The following is a 22,196-nucleotide window of genomic DNA, read 5'->3' as shown; positions in this document are numbered from 1 at the left end:
GAACTGAGTCAAAAATGACTCCTAAGTTTCGCACCGTTTTACCTGGTATGATTAGGTGACCATCTATTTCTACTACAATATTATCGATTTTATCAAGTTTGGGACCTAGTAGGAGGACCTCAGTTTTATCTGAATTTAGTAGGAGAAAATTAAGTGTCATCCACTTTCTTATTTCTCTAATACAGTCAGTTATTTGGTTTAGACAGAGGTCCTCATTGGGTTTAGCTGATATGTAAAGTTGGGTGTCATCTGCATAACAGTGAAAGTTAATACCGTGCCTACGGATTATTTTACCCAGCGGTAGCATGTAGAGTGTAAAGAGTATTGGGCCCAGAATTGACCCTTGTGGGACACCATATTTAACTCTAGACTGATAAGAGCATTTATTCTTTAAATGAACACACTGGTAGCGATCACTAAGATAGGATTTGAACCAGGTGAGGGCGGATCCTTTAATTCCTATAAGATTTTCTAATCTATTGAGCAAAATAGCGTGATCTATAGTGTCAAAGGCAGCACTGAGATCAAGGAGCACAAGAATGGCAGTGCTGCCCCTATCGAGTGCAGAAAGTAGGTCATTTGTTACTCTTAGCAAGGCGGTTTCTGTGCTGTGATTTTGTCTGAATCCTGATTGGAAAACTTCATGAATGCTGTTGTTTTGTAAATAAGAGCACAGCTGCTTAAACACTATTTTTTCAAGAATTTTGGCTATGAAGGGGAGATTGGAAATCGGTCTATAATTAGCCAGCTCACAGGGATCCAGATTTGGCTTTTTTATGATGGGCTTAATGACTGCCAATTTGAGAGAATTAGGTACATAGCCCAAGCTGAGAGATGAATTGACTATATCTAGTAATGAGTTCCCAACCTTAGGCAGTGCCTGTTTAAATAGATGTGTAGGTACAGGATCTAATAAGCATGACGTCGATTTTAATGAGCTAATTATATTAAGCAAATCCTTTTCTATAACTGGGATAAAATTCTCTAGGTGTGGCTCAGAGCTGGTGCAGCATTCATCTATGTCTATAGGTATGTTATGTGAGTGACACTGAATTTCTAGTCTAATATTATTAATTTTATCATCTAAGAACTTCATGAAATCGTTACTATTAATGGTGTCAGGGATAACGGAGCTAGTTTGTTTTTGATTTTTAGTAAGTTTAGCCACAGTACTGAACAGAAATCTCGGGTTGTCTCTGTTTTTACTTTGTCTTTGCTGGTCTTTGTATCGGTCTTTGTTTGATGTATTGGTCTATGTTGGATGTTTGTTTATATCTCTGCTGTGTTGTTTGAACCTGCTTATAGTTTGTATGTCATGTCTACCCCACGATCTGTTCGTATTGGCTCTATGACCCTGGACCGTCTTGACCCTGACTTTGGATTTGCCCTCAATAAAAGTCGCACATGCGTCCGTTACCTCGCTCCACGTCACAATATTCTACATCTTCTACATGACGTATATTCATATTTTCAGCTAAAGGGACGACGTTAAAACAAAAAGCAGAAGCATGACATTTGATTTTTACATTTGATTGTCACGTCTTATTCTGTAAGTTTATTGGCTGGTTGCAAAACAGAAATCCGATTATTGCTTGATGCATGTAGACCCAGAATTTTCCATCTTATCTGTTTACCCAAGCACACATAAACGCAAATGCATTATACATATTACTGACAAAATCAGATTTTCTGCAGTTATCAGATTATTACGTGCATGTAGATGTACACATTGATATGCCTCTCAGGCAAACATATCATCTCTAAACATCCCTTCCTTTGTCAAGAAAGGGAAAACTTTGGCAAAACTCATCAAAACAAACCTGCAGTGAGAACAGTGGTGGCAGTAAATCCATCAGAAATATTAGACTAAGAAATGATGAAAAGGTGTTACTGAGGAATGTTTAATGCCTGACATAAGCCATTCTGATCATCTTGGGGGTAGTGATGTTTTTATTTCATTCTTGAATGTTTTAGATTAACATGTGTGAAAGATCACACTCACAGTTCAGTGTCAAAACTATTACCAAGCATTACTAGTCTGGTAGTATGGTAAGCTAAACTTTATCTAGGTCACTGTATTTGCTAGAAATAATTTTAATATGAAATCTAATCATAATTAACATTAGAGAGCAATGTTAAGATCAGTTATTTAACTGGGTAGCTTTAGCCAATTAAACCGAGTGACTGAATACAGTGTAAACGTGAATATTAATGCACTTGTACACAGGCCTGTCTTTGTGTTATTTCATTAGTGTTTGCTGAAACGCCTGGTATAAAAGAAGACAAGTCTTCCTCAGCATATAACATTGCATTGACTACCTCTCATAGCTTTAGCATTGCCTCATTTAATGGGGTATCTACCACTCTCACATTGTGGGAACAGAAGCATAATTTTCAGAATTCACTTTTTGTTTGTCTTACATAAGCATACATGCATATTTTATCAGCTCACAAATGTATGCCTGCAAGAACATCTTGCAAAGCCAGTTATATTAATGGAAAAAAATACATATACCTTCTATGTGCTTTTCATGTTTCCTTTGCACTATTGAACTTTTTAGTGTTACAGGTAGCCTGAGCAGAAAGTTTCACTGACTTAGCAACAACAACTAAGGGACTTTCTCAGAATTTCGCAAAAGGTTAATTGTGATTGTTCATATATTTGCATCTACCATGTGCATGACAAACATCAGGGAAGTTCTATTGTATTAAAATATCTACATAGATCCTTTAAAGATCATATGGTGGCTCTACCTGTATTACAGCACGTGTATTTAAATGCTGTCATAGATCTCTGATAAGCATCTTCTGTCCCAGGTGCACACTTGAGGTAAATGTCTCTGGTCATTTAATCTAGTACATCACCCACATAAAAATGTTCCCATGAAGTCAAGACAACCTATTATTTAACTGAGCATAAATCATTCAGTAGAAAAAAACATTGACAACTCTTTTTTAGGGATGAACCTATTGTCTACTATTTTGCAAAAACTGTGTGCGCAAAGGTGATGTTGGGTCTCTAACAGCAAAAGCGAAAATTCATTCATTATAAAATTAAGTAACGAAAACTTAAACTTTAGCTTATACTAAAGTAAATACATTAAGTGATTTCTGCAATTCCCTCCTTTTAGAAAGGGGAGTTCCACAGATTTTTCAAAGTTTCTGCATAATTCATTGGTGAAGGTAAGTGCATTGTGAAATTGTTCAACGTGGAGAAACATATGAACTCTGATTTCTTTACAGTGGAGGTAACAGGAACCAGAGGTCACAATGTCTACAACATAAATATAGCCATTTTATTTACTATCCAAAAACACCAGTGATTCTACACATATTGAGTTTTTATATATAAAAATAATAATAGTCAAATGGGAGGTGTCACAGGCAAGGCCACCGGGGAGGAGACCCCGGGGAAGACCCAGGACACGCTGGCGTGACTATATCACCCAGCTGGCCTGGGAGCGCCTCGGAATCCCTCCCAGGGAGCTAGTGGAAGTGGCTGGGGAAAGGGAGGTCTGGGCCTCAATGCTCAGAATGCTGCCCCCGCGACCCGAACCCCGGAGAAGCGGAAGATGATGGATGGATGGATGGATGGATGGTAAATTTTGTACTATTTTGCTTTACAGCACTCTACCTCTCTGTCATTAAATGAGTTGAGATGGATTTTTAAGATGCATTTAAAGCTGAACCCTTATCAAAACTATTCTAAAACAATCTTTAAGACTTCAGGCAGCTTATCTGTAACCATTTCATGTAATAACTTCCTGTGAGGGAGCTTTTAGAGGAATTTAACACTTTGAATATCTGGCTCCTGTCATCACCATTGTGAACAATTCTAACTTGGCACGTTTCTCTAGGAAAAAGCTTTTTGCATCAAACCTCTCTGAGTAACTTTGTTTATATCTTATCATTCAATGTCAGCCTGTGACACTAGAAAAGTGAATAAGTGGTTCTGATTTAACTAACACAAGTTCATAAAACCCACATAATCACCTGAAATGCATGATTCTTGTCATCTTGAAACCAGTTGCTCATTGCATATGGCACAGTCTATTCTTACAGAAGCATATGCAGAAATTTCATCACAACAGCAAAACTTACTTTTAAGTAGCTTAAAAGTTTAAGTTGAAATGCTTAAATGAGCTTAAATGTTTTGCATAAGCATTTATGTGTCCATTTATAACATTTATAATCTGAGGCAATCTGTTTCCACAAAATATTTAAGATGCCACTTATGTAATTGTTGTATTTACTTTTAAGACTTTGATCATATTGAGTTATAGAAATAAATATTTTGAGTTTCATCAACTAAAAATATTTGTCACCTTTCTCAATAATTTACTTAATTATACAACTAAAATATTAATGTGGAACTAACCCTAACCTTCTATGTATTCTACAAACCTCTGACTTTTGATTTTATGAACTTCAACTCAGGTCATCAGTTTCCTTGATCTTTCTGACTTCTGATAACGTATGCGTGTTTACAGAGCAGAATCAAACCATGGCACAGAGAAAATTCCTCTGTGTGAATAAAGCCTGTGATAATGAGTGCACCCTTATTTACCACCTGGCTGGGGAATGAATATCTTTGGCAACCATGCTGACATTGTGAATGCCCCCCCATCATACCATTTGGAATGTTTTATCCCCCCACAACATGCAATTAGGAGTGCTTTTTTCGCACCATGCCCTTTTTTTTTTTCACCACTGAGTCACTGTAAATATTGATGAATCCATGCAACTTTTGGTACTGACAACCCATTTCTGACCATTATTCCTGGACACACTAGCATAGGAATGGACCAAGTCAAGTGACAAAGCAAGCCTCAGGATAGGAAGAACCAAGCTTTCCCAGGCCATCAGAGGCTAAGCATGCCTACTCAAAGAAAATCCACAATCATTTTCAAAACACTGCTGACACATGGCACATGTGGCAGGGCATCCAGGCCATCACCAACTACAAGTCACCTCCACCTGCTTGTGACAGTGATGCCTCCCTTCCAGATGTGCATAATAACTTCTATGCTTGGTTTGAGCAACAGAACGGCACAACGGCGAGGAAAACCACACCTCCTCCAAGTGAACAGGTACTGTGTGTGTCCACTGCTGATGTGCGGAGAACTCTACAAGAGTAAACCCACGAAAAGCACCAGGCTCTGACAGCATACCAGGCAGAGTGCTTAGAGAATGTGCTGAACAGCTGGCTGATGTTCTCACGGACATATTCAACATCTCGCTGAGCACTGCAGTTGTTCCAACATGCTTCAAGTCCACCATCATTATCCCTGTGCCGAAGAAGTCTCCAGTGCCTCAATGACTACCGTCCTGCTGCACTCACTCCCATCATCATGAAGTGCTTTGTGAGGCTTGTCATGAGGCACATTAAAGACCAGCTTCCTCCTTCATTGAACCCACTATAATTTGCATTTCGCCCCAACCACTCAACAGACGATGCCATCTCCACCACACTCCACCTGGAACTCACCCACCTGGAATCCCTCTGTAACTGGATCCTTTATTTCCTGACTGAGTGACCTCAGTTAGTCAGGACAGGTAATAACATCTCCAGAACCACCATACTGAGCACTGGTGCCCCTCAGGGCTGTGTGCTTAGTCCACTGCTGTTTACTCTGCTGACTCATGACTGTACTGCAAAGCACAGCTCAAATCACATCATCAGATTTGCTGATGACACGACTGTGGTGGGTCTGATCAGCAAGAATGATAAGTCAGCAAACGAGAGAGGAGGTGCAGCGGCTAACGGACTGGTGCAGAACCAACAACCTGTCTCTGAATGTAGACAAAACTAAGGAGATGGTTGTTGACTTCCGAAGAGTGCAAGGTGACCACCCCCCACTGAACATCACTGGCTCTGCTGTGGAAATCGTCAGATGCATCAAGTTCTTTGGTGTCCATGTCACAGAGAACCTCACCTGGTCCCTCAACACCAACTCCATAGCTAAGAGATCCCAGCAGCACCTCTACTTCCTGTGGAGACTGAAGAAGGCTCATCTCCCCCCTCCCGTGCTCACTATGTTCTACAGGGGGACTGTGGAGAGCATCCTGAGCAGCTGCATTATCACCTGGTTTGGGAATTGCACCGCCTCGGACCGCAAAACACTACAGCGTATAGTGAGGACAGCAGGAGAAGATCATTGGGGTCTCTCTCCCCTCCATCATGGACATCTACACCACATTGTATCCAGAAAGCCACTAGCATTGCGGACGACCCCATCCATCCCTCAAACAGACTTTTTTCACTGCTGCTGTCTGGCAGAAGGTACAGGAGCATCCATGCCACCACTGCCAGACTCTGTAACAGCTTTGCTCCTCAAGTGATCAGGTTTTTAAACTCATAAGGACTGAACTAAACCCCCCTCACACACATCTCTTTGGATGCTCTACCTGCACTGGATCGTTCCTGCTAACACTGTGTTTACACTGTTTTACTCAGGTTTTTCTATCCCAGTAACTGCTGTGTTTATGTATGTCATCTGACTGCGTGACTCACAGATCACAGCATGTTAAATATCTCTGCACCTTATTCTCACTACCTCATGTCCAGAAATGTGTGCTGTGTCAGTGCTGCACTGTCATGTCTGTTTACTGTGTCTAATGTCTGTTTAATTTATTGTATTTATTTTTAAGTTTTCCTTTATTATGTTGATCTGTAGGTCTCTGTTCATAAACATAAACTAGCCCAAACTAATTTACTATAAAATGAAAGTGTTTGTATGAATTCAGAAAAAAAGAAACACGTCACGACTGCATGTGTGGACATATTTCTATATTGTGGTCTATTTACACAAAGTTAGGTTAGTTCATCATTTAGGTGACGCATGTGCTCCCAAATTTTTACACTGCTGCACTGATGTTGAACCGTGTGCTGCACTGGGTCGGTATGACCAACAGGTCAAAACCAGCTCTAAACAAAATGACCGCTGTGCCCTGATTGGTGCTCTTGCTTTGCGCTTCTTTTGTTTTAACATGTTACACACAAAAATCAAAAGGAACGACAGATTTCTCAAAGTGTAGTGGAGTAAAAAGTCAGATATTAGACATTGAAATGTAGTGGAGTGAAAGTAAAAAGTCGCCCAAAATGGAAAAACTTAAGTAAAGTACAGATACACGAAAAAAAACTACTTAAGTACAGTAATGAATTACATTTACTTAGTTACTGTCCACCACTGAATAAAAATAACTACTTTCACTCACGCGCAGTGAGTTGGCAGGTTGTTCATCACTATTAATGACATGCAGGTTCAATAGAAAACTGGGCAGCTCAAGTGGAGCTGAGCGAGGGCTCTGACCACAGCCGCTGACGCAGGCGTGGTGTTTTTGTGAGGGAGAGTGGAGTGGAGTGGAGTACAAGACTTCAGCTTGTAATGAAATCACTGCTACTGTGGATAAGAGAGGATGTTGTAGGTGTTCCCTGACAGATCATCCAGGGCTCATCAACTACTGAATGCTTTTAAGAAAGGCCTGAACGTTTTTTTTCCTCCAGAAGCTGTGTAAACTTCTCCATCCTGCTACGGGCATGCAGCCAGCAGTGTGAGGAGGAAACATGCCTCTCTTCTCCTCTCCTTTCCTCCTCCGCAGTGAGATGAAGGCTTCAGCGGGCTGGAAATGACAGCAGGCGGCTAACATTAGCAAGAAAACTCGGGGCAGCTGGGCGAACCAGTTTATGTGAATGGAAACGATTTCGAGAAAAGAAACTAACGTAGCTAGACACCCTCTCGATGAAGAAGGCACTGGCGTTAATTTAATAGCACAAGGTAACGTTAACGGTTTCTTCCCTTTTTGAAAAGCACTGATGTTTGTTTACTGTTCCTAAGTGATTCACTGTAATCCTAACGAAGCCACCCGCTAACTTAGGTAGCAGCTAGCTAGCTTGGCAACTTAGCTGAAGTTACACAGTTAGCTAACCTAGTAGTAGAACTTATCCAATCTTGTAAGATAAATATTGTGCTAATAACTTGGTTTTAGGCTGATGTGACTAAAGTAGATACATTGCTGGTATCCTTATAATGACCATTATGGACGCCGCACTGTAAAACATGCTCCGGCTAGAAGCTACTTAGCTTAGCTAACTACACTACACTAGCTAGCTTAGCTAATTTAGCTGGCCAAGCTAAGATATACATCTGAGGTTAAATGCATGAAGGTTATTGCGATACATTAACGCCCAAACTGTGTGAAAAAATGTTTTCTCTCTTTGTATTATTCATGTACAGCTCTGGCTAGCTAAGACGGTAATAGGCTGCACTTTCGTCCGTCACTTGTTAGCTAGTTAGTTAACTAATTTAACTATCTCGTTTTCCATTTCTCTGCTGTCAAAGTTACGTATAAGATAGTGAATCAGATTTTATGAAAGATTGTGGTTCAAAAAACAGGAGGGTATAAGCCAAGCACATACCAGCGAGTTAAACATCAAGCGCAGCTCTGTAGCAATTAGTCTTACGAAGGCAACCCTGTACTCACAGGTGTTCACTTAAAGCACCAGCTTTCACTTCTTCCTTCTTAGATCTTATCTAGCAGACCTTTACTCCTCGTTTTGGATTGCCCACTGCTCTACACCTAACTGAACGTCTCTGAAAAAGGCAAAAAGCTCCAGGGCCAAGTGAAGATCTATTTTCCTGCGAAGTTTAGTTCCAGCCTGTGTCTATCATGCTGCCCTTTTCCTTACCTGCACTAACTTTTCAGTCAAAAACGTTTGAAGAAATATATTAGCTGGAGCAGGTGTGAAAGATTGTGGTTTGAACTACAGTCCACAGGAAGTTAGATGTCCAGGACCAGGATCCAGGATTGGTGACCACTGATGTATCTCAGTGTGATTTGCTTTTGCTGTACATGGGGGCTGGAGGAGGATGGGGAACCAATCCTGTGACCAGAAGGTCGCTGGTTTGATCCCCAGAGCCGACAGAACATAACTGATGTTGAGCGAGGCACCTAACCCCAACTGCCCCCCGGGAGCTGTGGATAGGGCTGCCCACCGCTCCGGGCAAGTGTGCTCACTGCCTCTAGTGTGTATGTGGTGTTTCACTTCACAGATAGGTTTCCCCTTTGTGGGACTAATAAGGGTCAATTAATCTAAATAGTTTTGCATATTGTGGACTCTTCACCATGATACGGTTTTTACTTAAACCGGTCTGACATGACAATTTTAATTAGCCCTTATATTCTTCCATCATCAATTTAGCTTGCAATTGAGATTTTACAATTGATCAAGACTAGATAAGGCCCAAGGTCTTTGGTGTCCACTATGTACTTCTTGCAGCTTGCATGATGATGGAAGCAGACAAGATGAGAATGAAAGGTATAAGCAATGCACCAAAATAGGACCTGTGAGTTGATACCTGTATCCAATATTTTTCATGTTCATATCTGCTAATGCTATTTTAGAAATAATTGTAAAATCAGGAAATTACTGGGAAATTCACTGCATCTATTGGAGTAGCATTACAGAGAAATAGAATATTTATTTCTGTTGCGTTATAAATATAAAATAAATACATTGCAGAAGTTTTAGCACAGGTGCACAGCGTCATTCTGCTCTTCCAGAGTACTATAAAACACAATTATCGGTCAATTCTAAACATCTGTCCGGTCATCATAGTGTAAGTGTTCAGAAGGCGTTGGTCAAATCTACTTCAACCCAAGTCTACCCTCAGAAGGCTGGTGTTGTGATCGATCTGCAGCCTTGTATCCTTTTCCCCCTGGTTGAGGAAAGCGTGTATGTCTGTTTATCCTGTTTGTTGCAGAGTAGCATGCTAGACGTGGGAAAGTGGCCAGTGTTTGCACTCCTGCCTCCTGAGGAACTGCGACTCATCCGCCAGGCCTGTGTGTTTGGCAGTGCTGCTAATGAGGCGCTTTACGTTACGGTCAACGATGAGGTAGGCTTTGCTCACTAATAGTGTGCTGTAGAACCTTATTAAAAGGAATTAGTGAATGGATCATTTGCAGTACATAATTTGTCCTAGAGAATGCAATTTGGATACAAACTCAATGGGTCATGTACTCAGTGTGTGGTCAGGAATTGGGAGGAGGGAAAGTGACACAGACTGAGGGTGATAAGAAGTAAGCTATATATAGGCCTGTAATACAACACAAGCCTTGTTTGTATCCTGAGTAGAACAGTGTGTGACTCTGGAGTCAACCCTTTTCCATGATAGGATTTTGGAGTTTCTCTGGTTGTTACTTGTCTTTGTCACATATATATGCATTTTACAGAGAAACAACTGAACTTGGTTGCATATATAATAAATAAAGTCTGTCTTCTTGATGGGATTTCTTCCATTTGTGTCTCCTGAATCTTTAAGGGGAATTCCATCAAAATGTCTGCACAACTTGGTTATTGAGATATAAGCTCTCATTCACACTCTCATTCAAAAAGTGGTCTGATGTCAAATGTTGCATTGTAGACAACTTGCTGATTACAGATTTCTGTACTGTGGTGGTAGGAGTGGGTTGCAATGTCTACTGTCTACAAAGTTTAGCCATTTTATTTATTATCGAAAACAACCAGTGAACCTACACCAGCTGGCCACTTCCTTAAGTACACCTACCTTATGTCTACAATCTTTGTCTATTTTATCAGCTCCACTTGCCATATAGGAGCACTTTGTAGTTGTACAATTACAGACAATTGTCTGTTTCTCTGCATACTTTGTTAGCCCCCTTTTGCTGTGTTCTTCAGTGGCCAGGACCCCCACAGAACAGGTATCATTTGAGTAGTGGGTCATTCTCAGCACTACATGGTAGTGGTATGTTAGTCTGTGGTGTGCTTATATAAACAGAACAAACACAGCAGCTGCTGGTGTTTTTTTCCCCCTTTAAACGGTGTCCAGTCACTGTCCACTTCTACCTTGTTGATCCACCTTGTAGATGTAAAGTCAGAGACAATAGCTTATCTGTTGCTGCATCTGTTGGTGTTGGTTATTCTTTAGTCCTTCATCACAGGTTGCTGCCTACAGGGCTGGATATTTTGTTTGGTGGACTATTTTCAGTCCAGCAGAAGCACTGAAGTGTTTTAAAACTCTGGCAGCGCTGCTATGTCTGATCCACTTGTACCAGCACAATACATGCAATATTCCTAAATTTTGGTTCCTGTCGCCACTGCTGTGAACAGTTCTGACTGAATGGAGCATTTCCCATCAAACCACTGTCACCGTGTTTATATCCTAACAATTAAGCCTGTAGTAAAAAATCAGGTTAAGGTAAAATAGGCCTATGCCAGTTTACCTTTATATTAATTTCCCATTCCCATTCTTTTGTGTTCACCCATTTGTTTTTCAAAATCACTTGCTGTGGTCACACTCAAATTCACTGTTTCGCTTTCAGATATACCTCCCACACTTTGTATAGGCTTATACTACCTAAACTTCTAATTTTCTTTATGATATTTGAAATCTTATCTTTGCTTGTTTATTCTGTTTCAATTCCAAAGAGCTCTAGGTATCCTGGACTAGGTATAATATAACCTGAACATCATTAAACATCAGCAAGTGCTGGAGAACTTCAAAACAATAGTCTGCTGTTCATTTAAGACAAAAAAAAATCCTGGTAACCACAGCACCAAGGTTCAGGACAGGCACACACTGAAATGTAAACAGTTTAAAAGTTCCTGGACTAGGTATAATATAACCTGAACATCATTAAACATCAGCAAGTGCTGGAGAACTTCAAAACAATAGTCTGCTGTTCATTTAAGACAAAAAAAAATCCTGGTAACCACAGCACCAAGGTTCAGGACAGGCACACACTGAAATGTAAACAGTTTAAAAGTTCCTGGACTAGGTATAATATAACCTGAACATCATTAAACATCAGCAAGTGCTGGAGAACTTCAAAACAATAGTCTGCTGTTCATTTAAGACAAAAAAAAAATCCTGGCAACCACAGCACCAAGGTTCAGGACAGGCACACGCTGAAATGTAAACAGTTTAAAAGTCGTTGTAACACTCCCATTCAAACATTTGGCATTGGCGTGTATATATTGTGGCTATAATGTACTGGGCTGTTATCAACAAAACTGTTGTAAAAGGCTCATTTATGGGTCAATAGAAAACAATTTGCAGGCATTCAACAGCAGGTGTGTTGCTGCCATAGGCATACACAGATGTGTTTTAATAGTGAATTGTCCTTTGCTGTACAAAGTGTTTAAGTGTAGTGCTTACAGTGGTGGTGCCAATTGTTCTTGCATCCAGTGACGCAGTCTAGCGTCTATAAATCGGCTTTAACAAGTAGTTAGACAGTTAGTCTATATATCCTTTTGGGACAAAGGGTTTTTAAGGGTTTATTAATTGTTTTCTCTTTTAATGTTCCCTAAAAACCTTTATGTATTTAATATATAATAATAAATGTATAAAATATGTTTTTCTTTTTTTAAAGTTTGTTAAAAAAAGGCTCTCAAAGATCTATTAAAACATTTGTATTAATTAACATAGAAAAATCAGATCACAAAGAAGCTCCACTGAAAAAATAGCAGTTTTGGAATACAGTGTTTTATGTATAGGTTTTATTTATTTAATTATTGGTCCCCTATTAGAATGACTTTTTTTTTTTTTTTTTTTTTTTTTTTTTTTTGGTTCTCTATAGTACAAAAGTATTAAAGCTAAATCCATTTGACTGCTGTTCAGCTGTAGCTCAACACTTTCTCTGTGTGTGTTCACAGGTTTTTGCTCTGGGAACAAACTGCAGCGGTTGCTTGGGTCTGGGGGACATGCAAAGCACCATTGAGTCAAGAAGGATTGATGTCTTATGTGGGAAAAAGATTGTATCTCTGAGCTATGGCACAGGACCACATGTGGTCATTGCAACTGCAGGTGTGAAAGAGGTTTACTAAACTTGTATTTTATAAAAATAGTTACTTATGTTATTTGAAGAGCAAAGCTATGACGAAAAGGCAAAGTGACACTTCGACAGTAATTTTTGCTTTAGGGCTAAAAAGCCAGAAATATGGCAGCAGAAAAAAGGCTCATAAGACTAATCGTTTTCTAGGTAGACTTGGTGAAGACACTTTGATTTTGACTCTGAAGTGTGAACTTTGTGTATGTCTTTTTTTTTTTTCCCTCCCATGTAGAAGGAGAGGTCTATGCCTGGGGCCACAATGGCTACAGCCAGTTGGGGAATGGCACCACAAATCATGGCCTGACACCTGCTCTGGTCTCCACTAACCTCATTAACAAGAGAGTGACTGAAGTGGCCTGTGGTTCCCATCACACCATCGCTCTCACCACTGAAGGAGAGGTGCTGTTCGTTACTAATGATATAATCAGTAGTGCTAAAAATTGTTCCCAAAAAGAGTTGATTCTCTGATTCCATGCATTTTGGGGAATTGAGAGTAAATTCTTTGGACTCGATTCCACAGAGAGACATTCACGCTTGCCTGCACCCGTGCCAACAAAGAGTGAGAAATTCTGTTGTCGGTGTCTAGACAGCCTGTCTGAAAAGATCTGTCCTACCACAGCTCACACATCATTGTATTTTGCTCTGGAAAAAGATAAACAAATAAAATGCATCTCAGTCAAGACCACTTTTTTTTTTCTTTTCTTTTCTTTTCAAGAAAATATTTTGTTTCCATCTGCAGTAAGTTGTGTTTGGCGGTATGGCTCTGTTCTGGCCCCTCTGTTTGCCCTTCATGTGCATACGTGGAAAGCTTAGGGCAGGTAGAGCAGCAGTTATTTGGCTAGCATTACTCTCCAGAATGCCCTACTAAGGTCTAATTGGTCTTAAAATTAAGCTGACATCTTGTGCTTTTGGACTGAGTGAAACCATGTTTACGTCTACAGAAAACTCACCATAAAATTGTTGAACTGAACATTTTGTGAAGAAAACTAAAATGTGAACATTGTGGTCTGTGCATATGTTTATGCTTTTTTGTTACATTAAATAAATAGGAATTATAAACAAAATTCAAATTGCAAAAGAAAATGTTTTCAGCTGTTGGATAGTGCAGTGCAAAGCTTCCTCAGGCAAAGGAGGATACTCAATTTAAAAAGAAGATATATAGATATAGAAGATATATTGATGCCTTTTTATTAATAAAAGAAATGGAAAATGGTAATAACAAAGAAAAGCCTGCTGCGGTAAAACTTTTGACTGGTAGTATAATTTTATTTGTCTCTTCTGCTGTCTGTTTACTTGATCCTTTGCCTACTACTCCAATAGTAAAAGCGTAACTGTTTCTTTTTCAGGTGTATGCCTGGGGCTACAACAACTCTGGCCAGGTGGGCTCTGGTTCCACAGCCAACCAACCAACCCCACGCAGGGTCAGCAGCTGCCTGCAGAACAAGGTTGTTGTAAACATTGCCTGCGGACAGCTCTGCTCCATGGCTGTCCTGGACAATGGGGAGGTGAATAGTCTGTCTTCTAATTTTGAATTGCATCCATCTAATTGATATGGCATATCATTGTGTAGCAGTTTGTTTGAGCTGATTTGGTTGTACCCACTTCAGGTTGTTTGAGGGTCATATGTATCAAGTGTGTGAAGGGAAATATATGGTTGTTGTAATTTTTCCCCTTCCTTCATTCTGCTGCAAATTAAAGGGTATCATTATTCTTCTCAGTGATTCTGTATAGCTGCCATGTTTTCTGACTGAGTACTGTGTTGGCAGACCTACGGCTGGGGCTATAACTGTAACGGGCAGCTGGGTTTGGGCAACAATGGCAACCAGCAAACACCCTGCCGTATCGCAGCTCTGCAGGGAGTCAACATTGTGCAGGTGAGGAAACAAAGTGCGCAAGGTGTTTCAAGCTTCTTGTTGCTTTTGTTTGTTCACATTTAAGCTCTTAAAAGGCTGTGCACATGTGCGTGACCTACGCAATGGTCTCCTTGCCAGACCACAAATGAGACACATTGCAGTAACAGGCTATATATTTCTAGTTTTTTTATTATACAGTAAAATATCATAGAATTGACAAATAATCCTGTAAATGATAAGAGAATGGGGAAAGACAAAAACAAGAAAATGTTTTCTTAAAAAATTTAACCTATTAAAAACGAACGAAAAAAATGTATTAGGGTAAGTCGGTAACCTTGGGTTAAAAAAAAAAATGTTCATTATTACTGTTTAAGACATTACAAGGCTCAAACTTACAGGCCTGACATTGGGGGAAGTCTTTTCACTGCTCAGGTGGGCTGATAAAGCATGTCTATCCAGTCAACATGCAACATTAATGGAAAAGTAAATGTTTGCTGTTTGCAGGTGGCCTGCGGCTATGCACATACACTGGCACTAACAGATGAGGGATTTGTTTACGCCTGGGGTGCCAACTCTTATGGGCAGTTGGGCACTGGAAACAAGAGCAACCAGGCATTACCAACACTCATCAACATGGACAAGGAGAGGTGACAATAAGCTTGTAATGTCACAAAGATTTCCCACTTTGTTTATTTCTGCATTCCTTTTACCTGTCAGAAGTCTAGATTTTTCAGGTGTAGCTTTGTTTTGTTTGTTTTTCTTTTTTTTTTTTTTAAATAGTGTTTGAATGTGGTGTATCTGGGCTGTGTATCTGTGGGTTTTGCTACATTGGAATGTGGAGACTGTAGTTGAGGGGTGCTTTTGTTGATGAATATGAAGTTATATATTTGCAGAGTGCAGATACATAATAAATATGTATATAGTTGCTGTCGTATCAAAATATTGTGTGTGTGTGTGTGTGTGTGTGTGTGTGTGTGTGTGCGTGTGCATATATATATATATTACACACATACATATATGTATGTATAGCACTAAGCAATATATTGTGTGGTTTTTTTTTTTTTTTTTTTTTTTTTTTTTTTTTTTGTTTTTCCCCCCTTTTCTTGACTTGAAAGTCACCATTGTATATTATTTTCTTAGCATTCTCTGTAGGCACTTTGTTTTTGGTGAGTTTACTAAAGAGAATGACTGCTCTCTGTCTGGGAAAGTCAACACTGGGCATTAAACCAGCTAATACAAATAACACTTTCAAAATAAAATGCCAGTGTTCGTTTTTCATGGAGCTGCTCCTTTCCCAAAAAAGGAAAATAGCTCATTGCTACTTAAAGCCTCTTCTGGTATGTAGAGCTGCTAAATTAGCTTGTGTTCTAAGCATTTCTCTCTGTTTCTTAGGATGGTAGAAGTGGCAGCATGTCACACCAGCCACACGTCAGCTGCCAAGACACAGAGTGGCCAGGTGCTGATGTGGGGTCAGTGTCGTGGCCAGGCGGTTCCTTACCCACACATAACGCACTTTTCCAGCACTGACGATGTGTTTGCATGCTTCGCCACTCCTGCTGTTACCTGGCGTCTTCTCACTGTGGGTAAGAAGTGTAGAAGCTTTTAGTCTCTGTCTTCACTTGCCAGTGAAAGTTGTCTGACAGCTATGCTGAAAATTCTGTTTGTTAGATGGAGATGACTATCTGACTGTGGCCCAGTCCCTCAAAAGAGAGTTTGACAGCCCAGAAATATCAGACCTGAAGTTCCTTGTTGATGGAAAATGCATCCATGTTCACAAAGCCCTGCTTAAAATCAGGTATTATGAGAGTTCCTCCAGGCAATATGGAGTCTTACAGGAAGCTTGCCAAAATAGTTTTCCAGCTGTTGCTTGCCTTAATTCCACTGAAGCATTTCCATTTCTTAAAGCAAGTATGTTGCATACTTGGTCTGGGCTTAGCATCTTAAAAGCAATCATTTCTAACCTGGTGCTTGCACTTGACAAGCTGCTTTATATAATGAGCACCGGGCATAGATATAACTTCCTCAAATTATGCAGGATTTTTTTTACCGTTGGAAACGAGGGGGCAGATGTTTGTATTTTTCTCGGATTTGTTGAAGGTGTATCTGGCATGTTGCTGGAGGCAAGACAAAACAAGGAAATAAAAGAGACATTTGCTCTGCAGTGTAGTAATTTAACAGAAACATGCCTTAGCCTGCTCAAGGAAGTAAAATGTAACAGACTACAGACAAAATATATGGTCTGTTCAGGTTGCACAATAACAGACATTCTTCATTTTGTATTTGTGAAGGATCTCAAGGCTTCATTTTCTAGTGTTGGGAACGCTGGTAAATTACCTAAGTAAATGATAAGGTCCATATGGTGAGGTCACATTGAGCCTTTAAGATTTTAGAGAAATGTTTTGAAACATTTTTTTGTTTTATAGAGAGATCCTTGTGCAGCCACTAATGTGAAGTATGTGTACAGATTAGCATGTTATCCTTTTTTAAACAGCGAAAGGATCATTTCTGGTTTGAACAGAATTCCCAGAAGGAAGTTTAAAAATTAACACTGTTTATCTAATTAGTCATTTCTATGTGTGTGTTTGAACATGTTCAAGAGAATCTTGAAAAGTGTAATCTGCCTTGTTTTCAGACATATTTCTTGTATAATTGTTTTTTCTGTTAAAAGGTGTGAGCATTTCCGAGCACTGTTGAACGAGACTGATGAGGAGGCCATAGAGATCCATCAGTTCTCCTACTTGGTTTATCGCGCCTTCCTTGAGTACCTTTATACAGACACCATCAACTTGCCACCTGAAGATGCCATTGGTAAAAAGAAATTCTGACATTTTAAATGAGACTGGAGTAATGCTGGTACTTTGTTATATTCGTAGAAGGAAGTGATCATCATTCATATTTACTTTGTGAAATTAAGCATGATTAATAGAGAATGCTAAAGCCATTACCATCTTTCTAATGAAGTTCATATTTTGATAAAATGAGATGAAGATCCATTCACTTGGATTTCTCTGGTGTGAAGGTCTTTTGGATCTTGCAACATACTACAGAGAGACCCGCCTGAAAAGGTTGTGCCAGGAGACAATCAAAAGGGGCATTTCGGAAGAGAATGCAATCACACTGTTGTCTGCTGCTGTCAAATATGAGGCACGGGTAAGCACACAGTCTCGTTCACTACTACAACTACAAGGAAAAAACTGTCTATCTTTATCCTCTACGGACAGGCATGCCAGTGTCAGAACACTCATATGTTGTTAAATTGTTTAGTGAAAGTGTTATGGATATTCTGCTGCTACTCTTCAGTTTCATAGGAATTGACTCCACACTGACTAGTATATGCAGGATCCATGTGAACAGCAAAAAAGTGTAAATGATTTGCTCTAACAATTATTTATATTCTATCTAAATGGAGGCACACTGAGTAAGATGTCATTTTGTTATTCCCCACTCATAGAGCCTACTTAGAACAAAGCGTGTCTTGACATGGTACATTCAGCAAATTGGAATGAAGCATAGTTTTCCTTTTGTTGATTTTGTGTCACAACAGGATGCATCAGACAGTGGATAAATGGATGTACTTCTGTGAAAAAGATGTGTATATTTTTCACTGTGGGGATGAGGCCTAGGCTGTTATTATAATACTGAAATGTATAGCTCTTGGGATTGTTGAGACAAAATTTCTACACCTTGGTACTTTTTTTCTTTTTCTTTTTTTTTTTTTTGCTTTTCATTTGTTTGAGCTAACCAGCTGTCTAGTTTAGTTGCTGATGCTGTGACAAAACAGTTTAAGTGAAAGTTTGGGTTCCACACTAAAAATTTTTGTGTATAATTATAACTGGTAAGCAAAAAATGACTACACACATCCTGTACAGAGAACACACTTCTGCATATTTTATTTTTGTTTAATTACTGTTTATTTACTGATTTTAACTTTTTGGGAAAGCAGATAAAACAATGTGGCTGTGCAAAAGTTATGGTGCGTTTATATTTATTATAATGTTAAACTGAATAAATATATAAATAAATATAGAAATATCTGAATAAATAAATAAAGTGAATAAATAGAAATTGTGCAGAAAATTCTAAAATAAGTGATGTGGTAACTTATTTTTACTTAGAATATCCACAAAACATGTAATTTGGGGGTGTTTAGATATTCATATATGACTGTCTACATTCTGTAAGAAGGCACCTTAGAAAATGAAAAGGGAAACTGGGCCTTCCCTCCTTTTTTGCCTTCACATGGCTTATTGCTTTATTATGAAATATCACAGGTGTGCAGTTAGTTTACATTATCAATGCCTGAACATGTATTTTTTATAGAATGTAAACTTCACTTTGACTAAAGTGTCACAAATATCACACGTGTCGCAAATCGTAATCTGAGGTGCTTCATTTGCGGAAGCTTGTGGCGCATAGGGCTCTAAAGTTGTCTCACTCGCACTCGTTACTTGCTCCTTCATTTTCAGGACCTGGAAGATTTTTGCTTCAAGTTCTGTGTCAACCACCTTACTGCTGTGACTCAGACCCAGGCCTTCGCTGACATGGACCATGATCTGCTTAAGAACTTCATTAGCAAAGCCAGTCGCTATGGGGCCTTCAAAAACTAAGTGTGGGACCAGATCATAGAGTTACTGCACTGACTGACCTGTAGGTCCCAATGCTTTGAAGCTCCACTCCCGAAATGACACCAAAATTATTTTAAAAAGGGTTTAGAGATGGAGGCCTACCAGGTAGAAAAGCCATTAGAAGTTCAAAAGGGACTTGGAAGTGGGCTTAAGATGTTCTCATAGGTATCTGATGGTGCCTATGAAAGGGATTAATATCATTATATAGACTTGTAATAAGGGAAGAACATTCCACTAGTGCAAAAGTGTAGAAAGATCTTATTCACTTATGACCTTCAGATGTTTCAAGACATGTTAATAGATGCTTGAAGGTTCGAAAATGTCTGAGTGAACTTGAAAGATATCAAAAGAGAATGAACATAATAGCACAACAGTACACTGACAGCATAGGACAGTTTTCAGTAGAAAGGTTTTCATTCTATAGATTACACATGTAGACTACTCATTTACTCAATAATTGAGTGTGTTATACTGTATGATACCTTATGAGCTATTTGTGAATAGTGGAAAGAATGCTTAAGGTTAACTTAAAATTACTTGGTAATTCTGAAAGTACTGTTCATTAAGTGTCAGTGGTTACTTGCAAGTTGTGTATCCCTCTATTACTAACTTTTGGATAGTTTTACCATAATCAGATGCATGATGCAGACAACAAATAACCATTTCACCAGCAGCATCTTAACTGTTTTAGCTGTAATACCTGTAAGGGTATTATTGTTTACTCTGAGTAAGTCAAGATTCAACCAACACTAAAAGACGTTGAAGCTTAGTGCTATTAGAGTTATATATGGTTATTTTTTACCTTTGCATTACACCATGTTATTTTTAAAAACAGAACTCGATTTGTATTTGCAATTATTCTGCCATTCTTTGGGCTTCTAGCTCTCCTTATATGATTATACTTCGCAAATGTTTGTACATTTTTCTGTTTTGCACCATTTTCTTTTTCAAAGGTCAGTATTTACATTGTGTATATTACTGTAGTTTTGCACTTATTGTTTTACATGCACCATTTAGTAAGATATAAGATTATTAAGGCTATTTGGATAGTGTTTACATAAGGAGGTAATAAGAGCCTAGTGTGCTCTTTTAGTCACTTATTAGTTTTTGTGAGCAGCTGAATGCATTGCTCACTATCTCTGAATATAAAACATTCACTGACTGGAAGGTAGTCCTTAAGAGTCGTTTGAGTGTTTGTGACCACTTTATCATGCCAATAAAACATTTACCTTGTAATAGTATCAGATAATGTTATAGAGAAATAAGTAAGTATCTTTTCAAGCTTACATCTTGCAGCATCAGACTCAACAGGGCTGTCTTTACTAATGGAACTGAAATGTTTAAATGCAGAGGTATAAATGGGTTCCATTAAGTTGTCAGCCGTCTTGTTTACAGTTAAGTTATAAATGTCACTTTGTGGGAAAGCCTGGTTACATAACTCCCTTTTATGGCTTTTTCTGACATGAGTCAACAGGATATTGGCACTGCTATCCCAATCAATTGTCAACAGAAATGTTTACTGTTACAGAAGCTCAGATTCGTAGTTGGAACTGGTCATTAAGTTGTGCTGTTGTTGTAAGTTTTAAAAAAGAAACTTGCTCCCTGTATCTATGTTGCACTCAGTGTTGAAATAAAAGTACATTTAAGTAAAAATAGCTTGTTTTTTTTCCCCCTTGACACAGGTGTTGCAAAACTTTTTTTTTCCTTTAATAAATGCAATGATAAACTAAAAGCTGCTTTGTTTCTTTGTGTTTTCCTTGTCTTACACCACATTTTGTACAAGGATCTGAAACAGTTTAATGTGACATGCAAAAATAGTTATAATGAGGAAATGCGGTATTGTGCAAAATAAAATTTAATTATATGGCTTTGAATGAGAAGTGAGGCTTGATTTGGTCTGGGATCCATTTGTTTGTTTTCTTTGTCATGCAGTGTACTCTCAACAGCCCCAGAGTAAGCATCAAGATTAGAGATGGGTATCAGACTGATATCAACAGGAAATAGTGGATTAAATATTGTAGGGAAAAAGGAATGAGTCTGATCCAATCCTACAGCAAATCTGTACTGAGTGCACGACACGTGTGATGCCGTTGTGTTGTGTATTTTTTCCCTTAGTTTGAATGTTTGTGTTGCTTCAGCATGTTAGCCTGCTTTTTGATGCTCTAGATCTTTAATGAAAAATGGGAGTGTTGTTGTTTTTAAAGACAAAATATCACACTGATACTGGTGTTTTCAACGCCTGTATAAGAAAAGAAAAAAATAGTTCCATTTGTATTTTTTATGTGGGAACCAGCCTTGTTTTGCAAGGGCTAAGAGTTCAAGCTTAGTCTTACCTCCAGATGGCAGTGTCTCACTAGAACATGTGCACAGTTTGCTTTATCTTGCCAGATTCTCAGTGAATCATTCAAGTGCTACTCTTCTGTGCTATTTCATATTAATTGAGATAAGACCATCTTTTTTTTTTTTTTAATAACTTTCTCAGGAACCTGCAGAGATGCAGATAAGTTAAAGCTGGGTGGCCTAATACAGGAAAAGGCGTCATTGGCAGCATTGAGTGTCTTGCCTATTGGTACATAGTATGATGTGACATCAGCAGTGGCCTACCTCTGTGCTCATAGACTCTGGGACCCCACTAAAAGAGATGGTTATTTCCATTAGTGGAAGGTAAAAAATAGTAACGTATCTCGTATCTTTTTATCTGTTCTCTCCAGCCGTGGTAGCAGCTAAACACTCGCGCTACCTGTCGCAGCCTTTCCCTTCTCGACTCTGTCCTGAACTGTAGTTTTGAAATTATTTTGGTGGAGAAAATGAAACTTTTCCTATACAACTTCCTATACATATTCTATCTCTGTGTTCTATCTCTATT

At 39.0% G+C, this 22,196-nt stretch overlaps 1 protein-coding gene and 1 long non-coding RNA gene across 5 annotated transcripts; one reads left to right on the top strand and one right to left on the bottom strand.

The window, feature by feature from the left end:
- Positions 1-7,501: 7,501 nt before the first annotated feature.
- Positions 7,502-8,486, bottom strand: LOC119265775. The gene is made up of 2 exons (XR_005131733.1): positions 8,420-8,486; positions 7,502-7,623 (listed from the first exon to the last, which is right to left on the bottom strand). It is a non-coding gene; the product is annotated as an uncharacterized LOC119265775 (long non-coding RNA).
- rcbtb2 (regulator of chromosome condensation (RCC1) and BTB (POZ) domain containing protein 2) lies at positions 7,618-20,983 on the top strand. Of its 4 annotated transcripts, none has more exons than XM_017696805.2 (12): positions 7,618-7,778; positions 9,770-9,896; positions 12,677-12,827; positions 13,085-13,251; positions 14,199-14,357; positions 14,619-14,726; positions 15,210-15,352; positions 16,098-16,288; positions 16,374-16,500; positions 17,374-17,513; positions 17,725-17,855; positions 19,172-20,983. In XM_017696805.2, exons 2-12 carry the CDS (start codon positions 9,771-9,773, stop codon positions 19,310-19,312), a joined length of 1,584 nt encoding a protein of 527 aa, XP_017552294.1. In that variant the 5' UTR covers positions 7,618-7,778; position 9,770; the 3' UTR covers positions 19,313-20,983. The 4 variants fall into 4 exon arrangements, 3 of the variants coding, with proteins under 3 accessions (XP_017552294.1, XP_017552292.1, XP_017552295.1); XM_017696803.2 differs by having other exon boundaries at positions 9,765-9,896; XM_017696806.2 differs by lacking the exon at positions 19,172-20,983 and adding an exon at positions 18,250-18,673 and having other exon boundaries at positions 9,765-9,896.
- The last annotated feature ends 1,213 nt before the right edge of the window (positions 20,984-22,196 follow it).

This window comes from Pygocentrus nattereri, chromosome 17 (assembly GCF_015220715.1).
Source record: "Pygocentrus nattereri isolate fPygNat1 chromosome 17, fPygNat1.pri, whole genome shotgun sequence".
Taxonomy (NCBI): Eukaryota; Metazoa; Chordata; class Actinopteri; order Characiformes; family Serrasalmidae; genus Pygocentrus; species Pygocentrus nattereri.
Note: the sequence above shows the minus strand (reverse complement) of the source record. Positions and strands in the feature narration are given on the sequence as shown.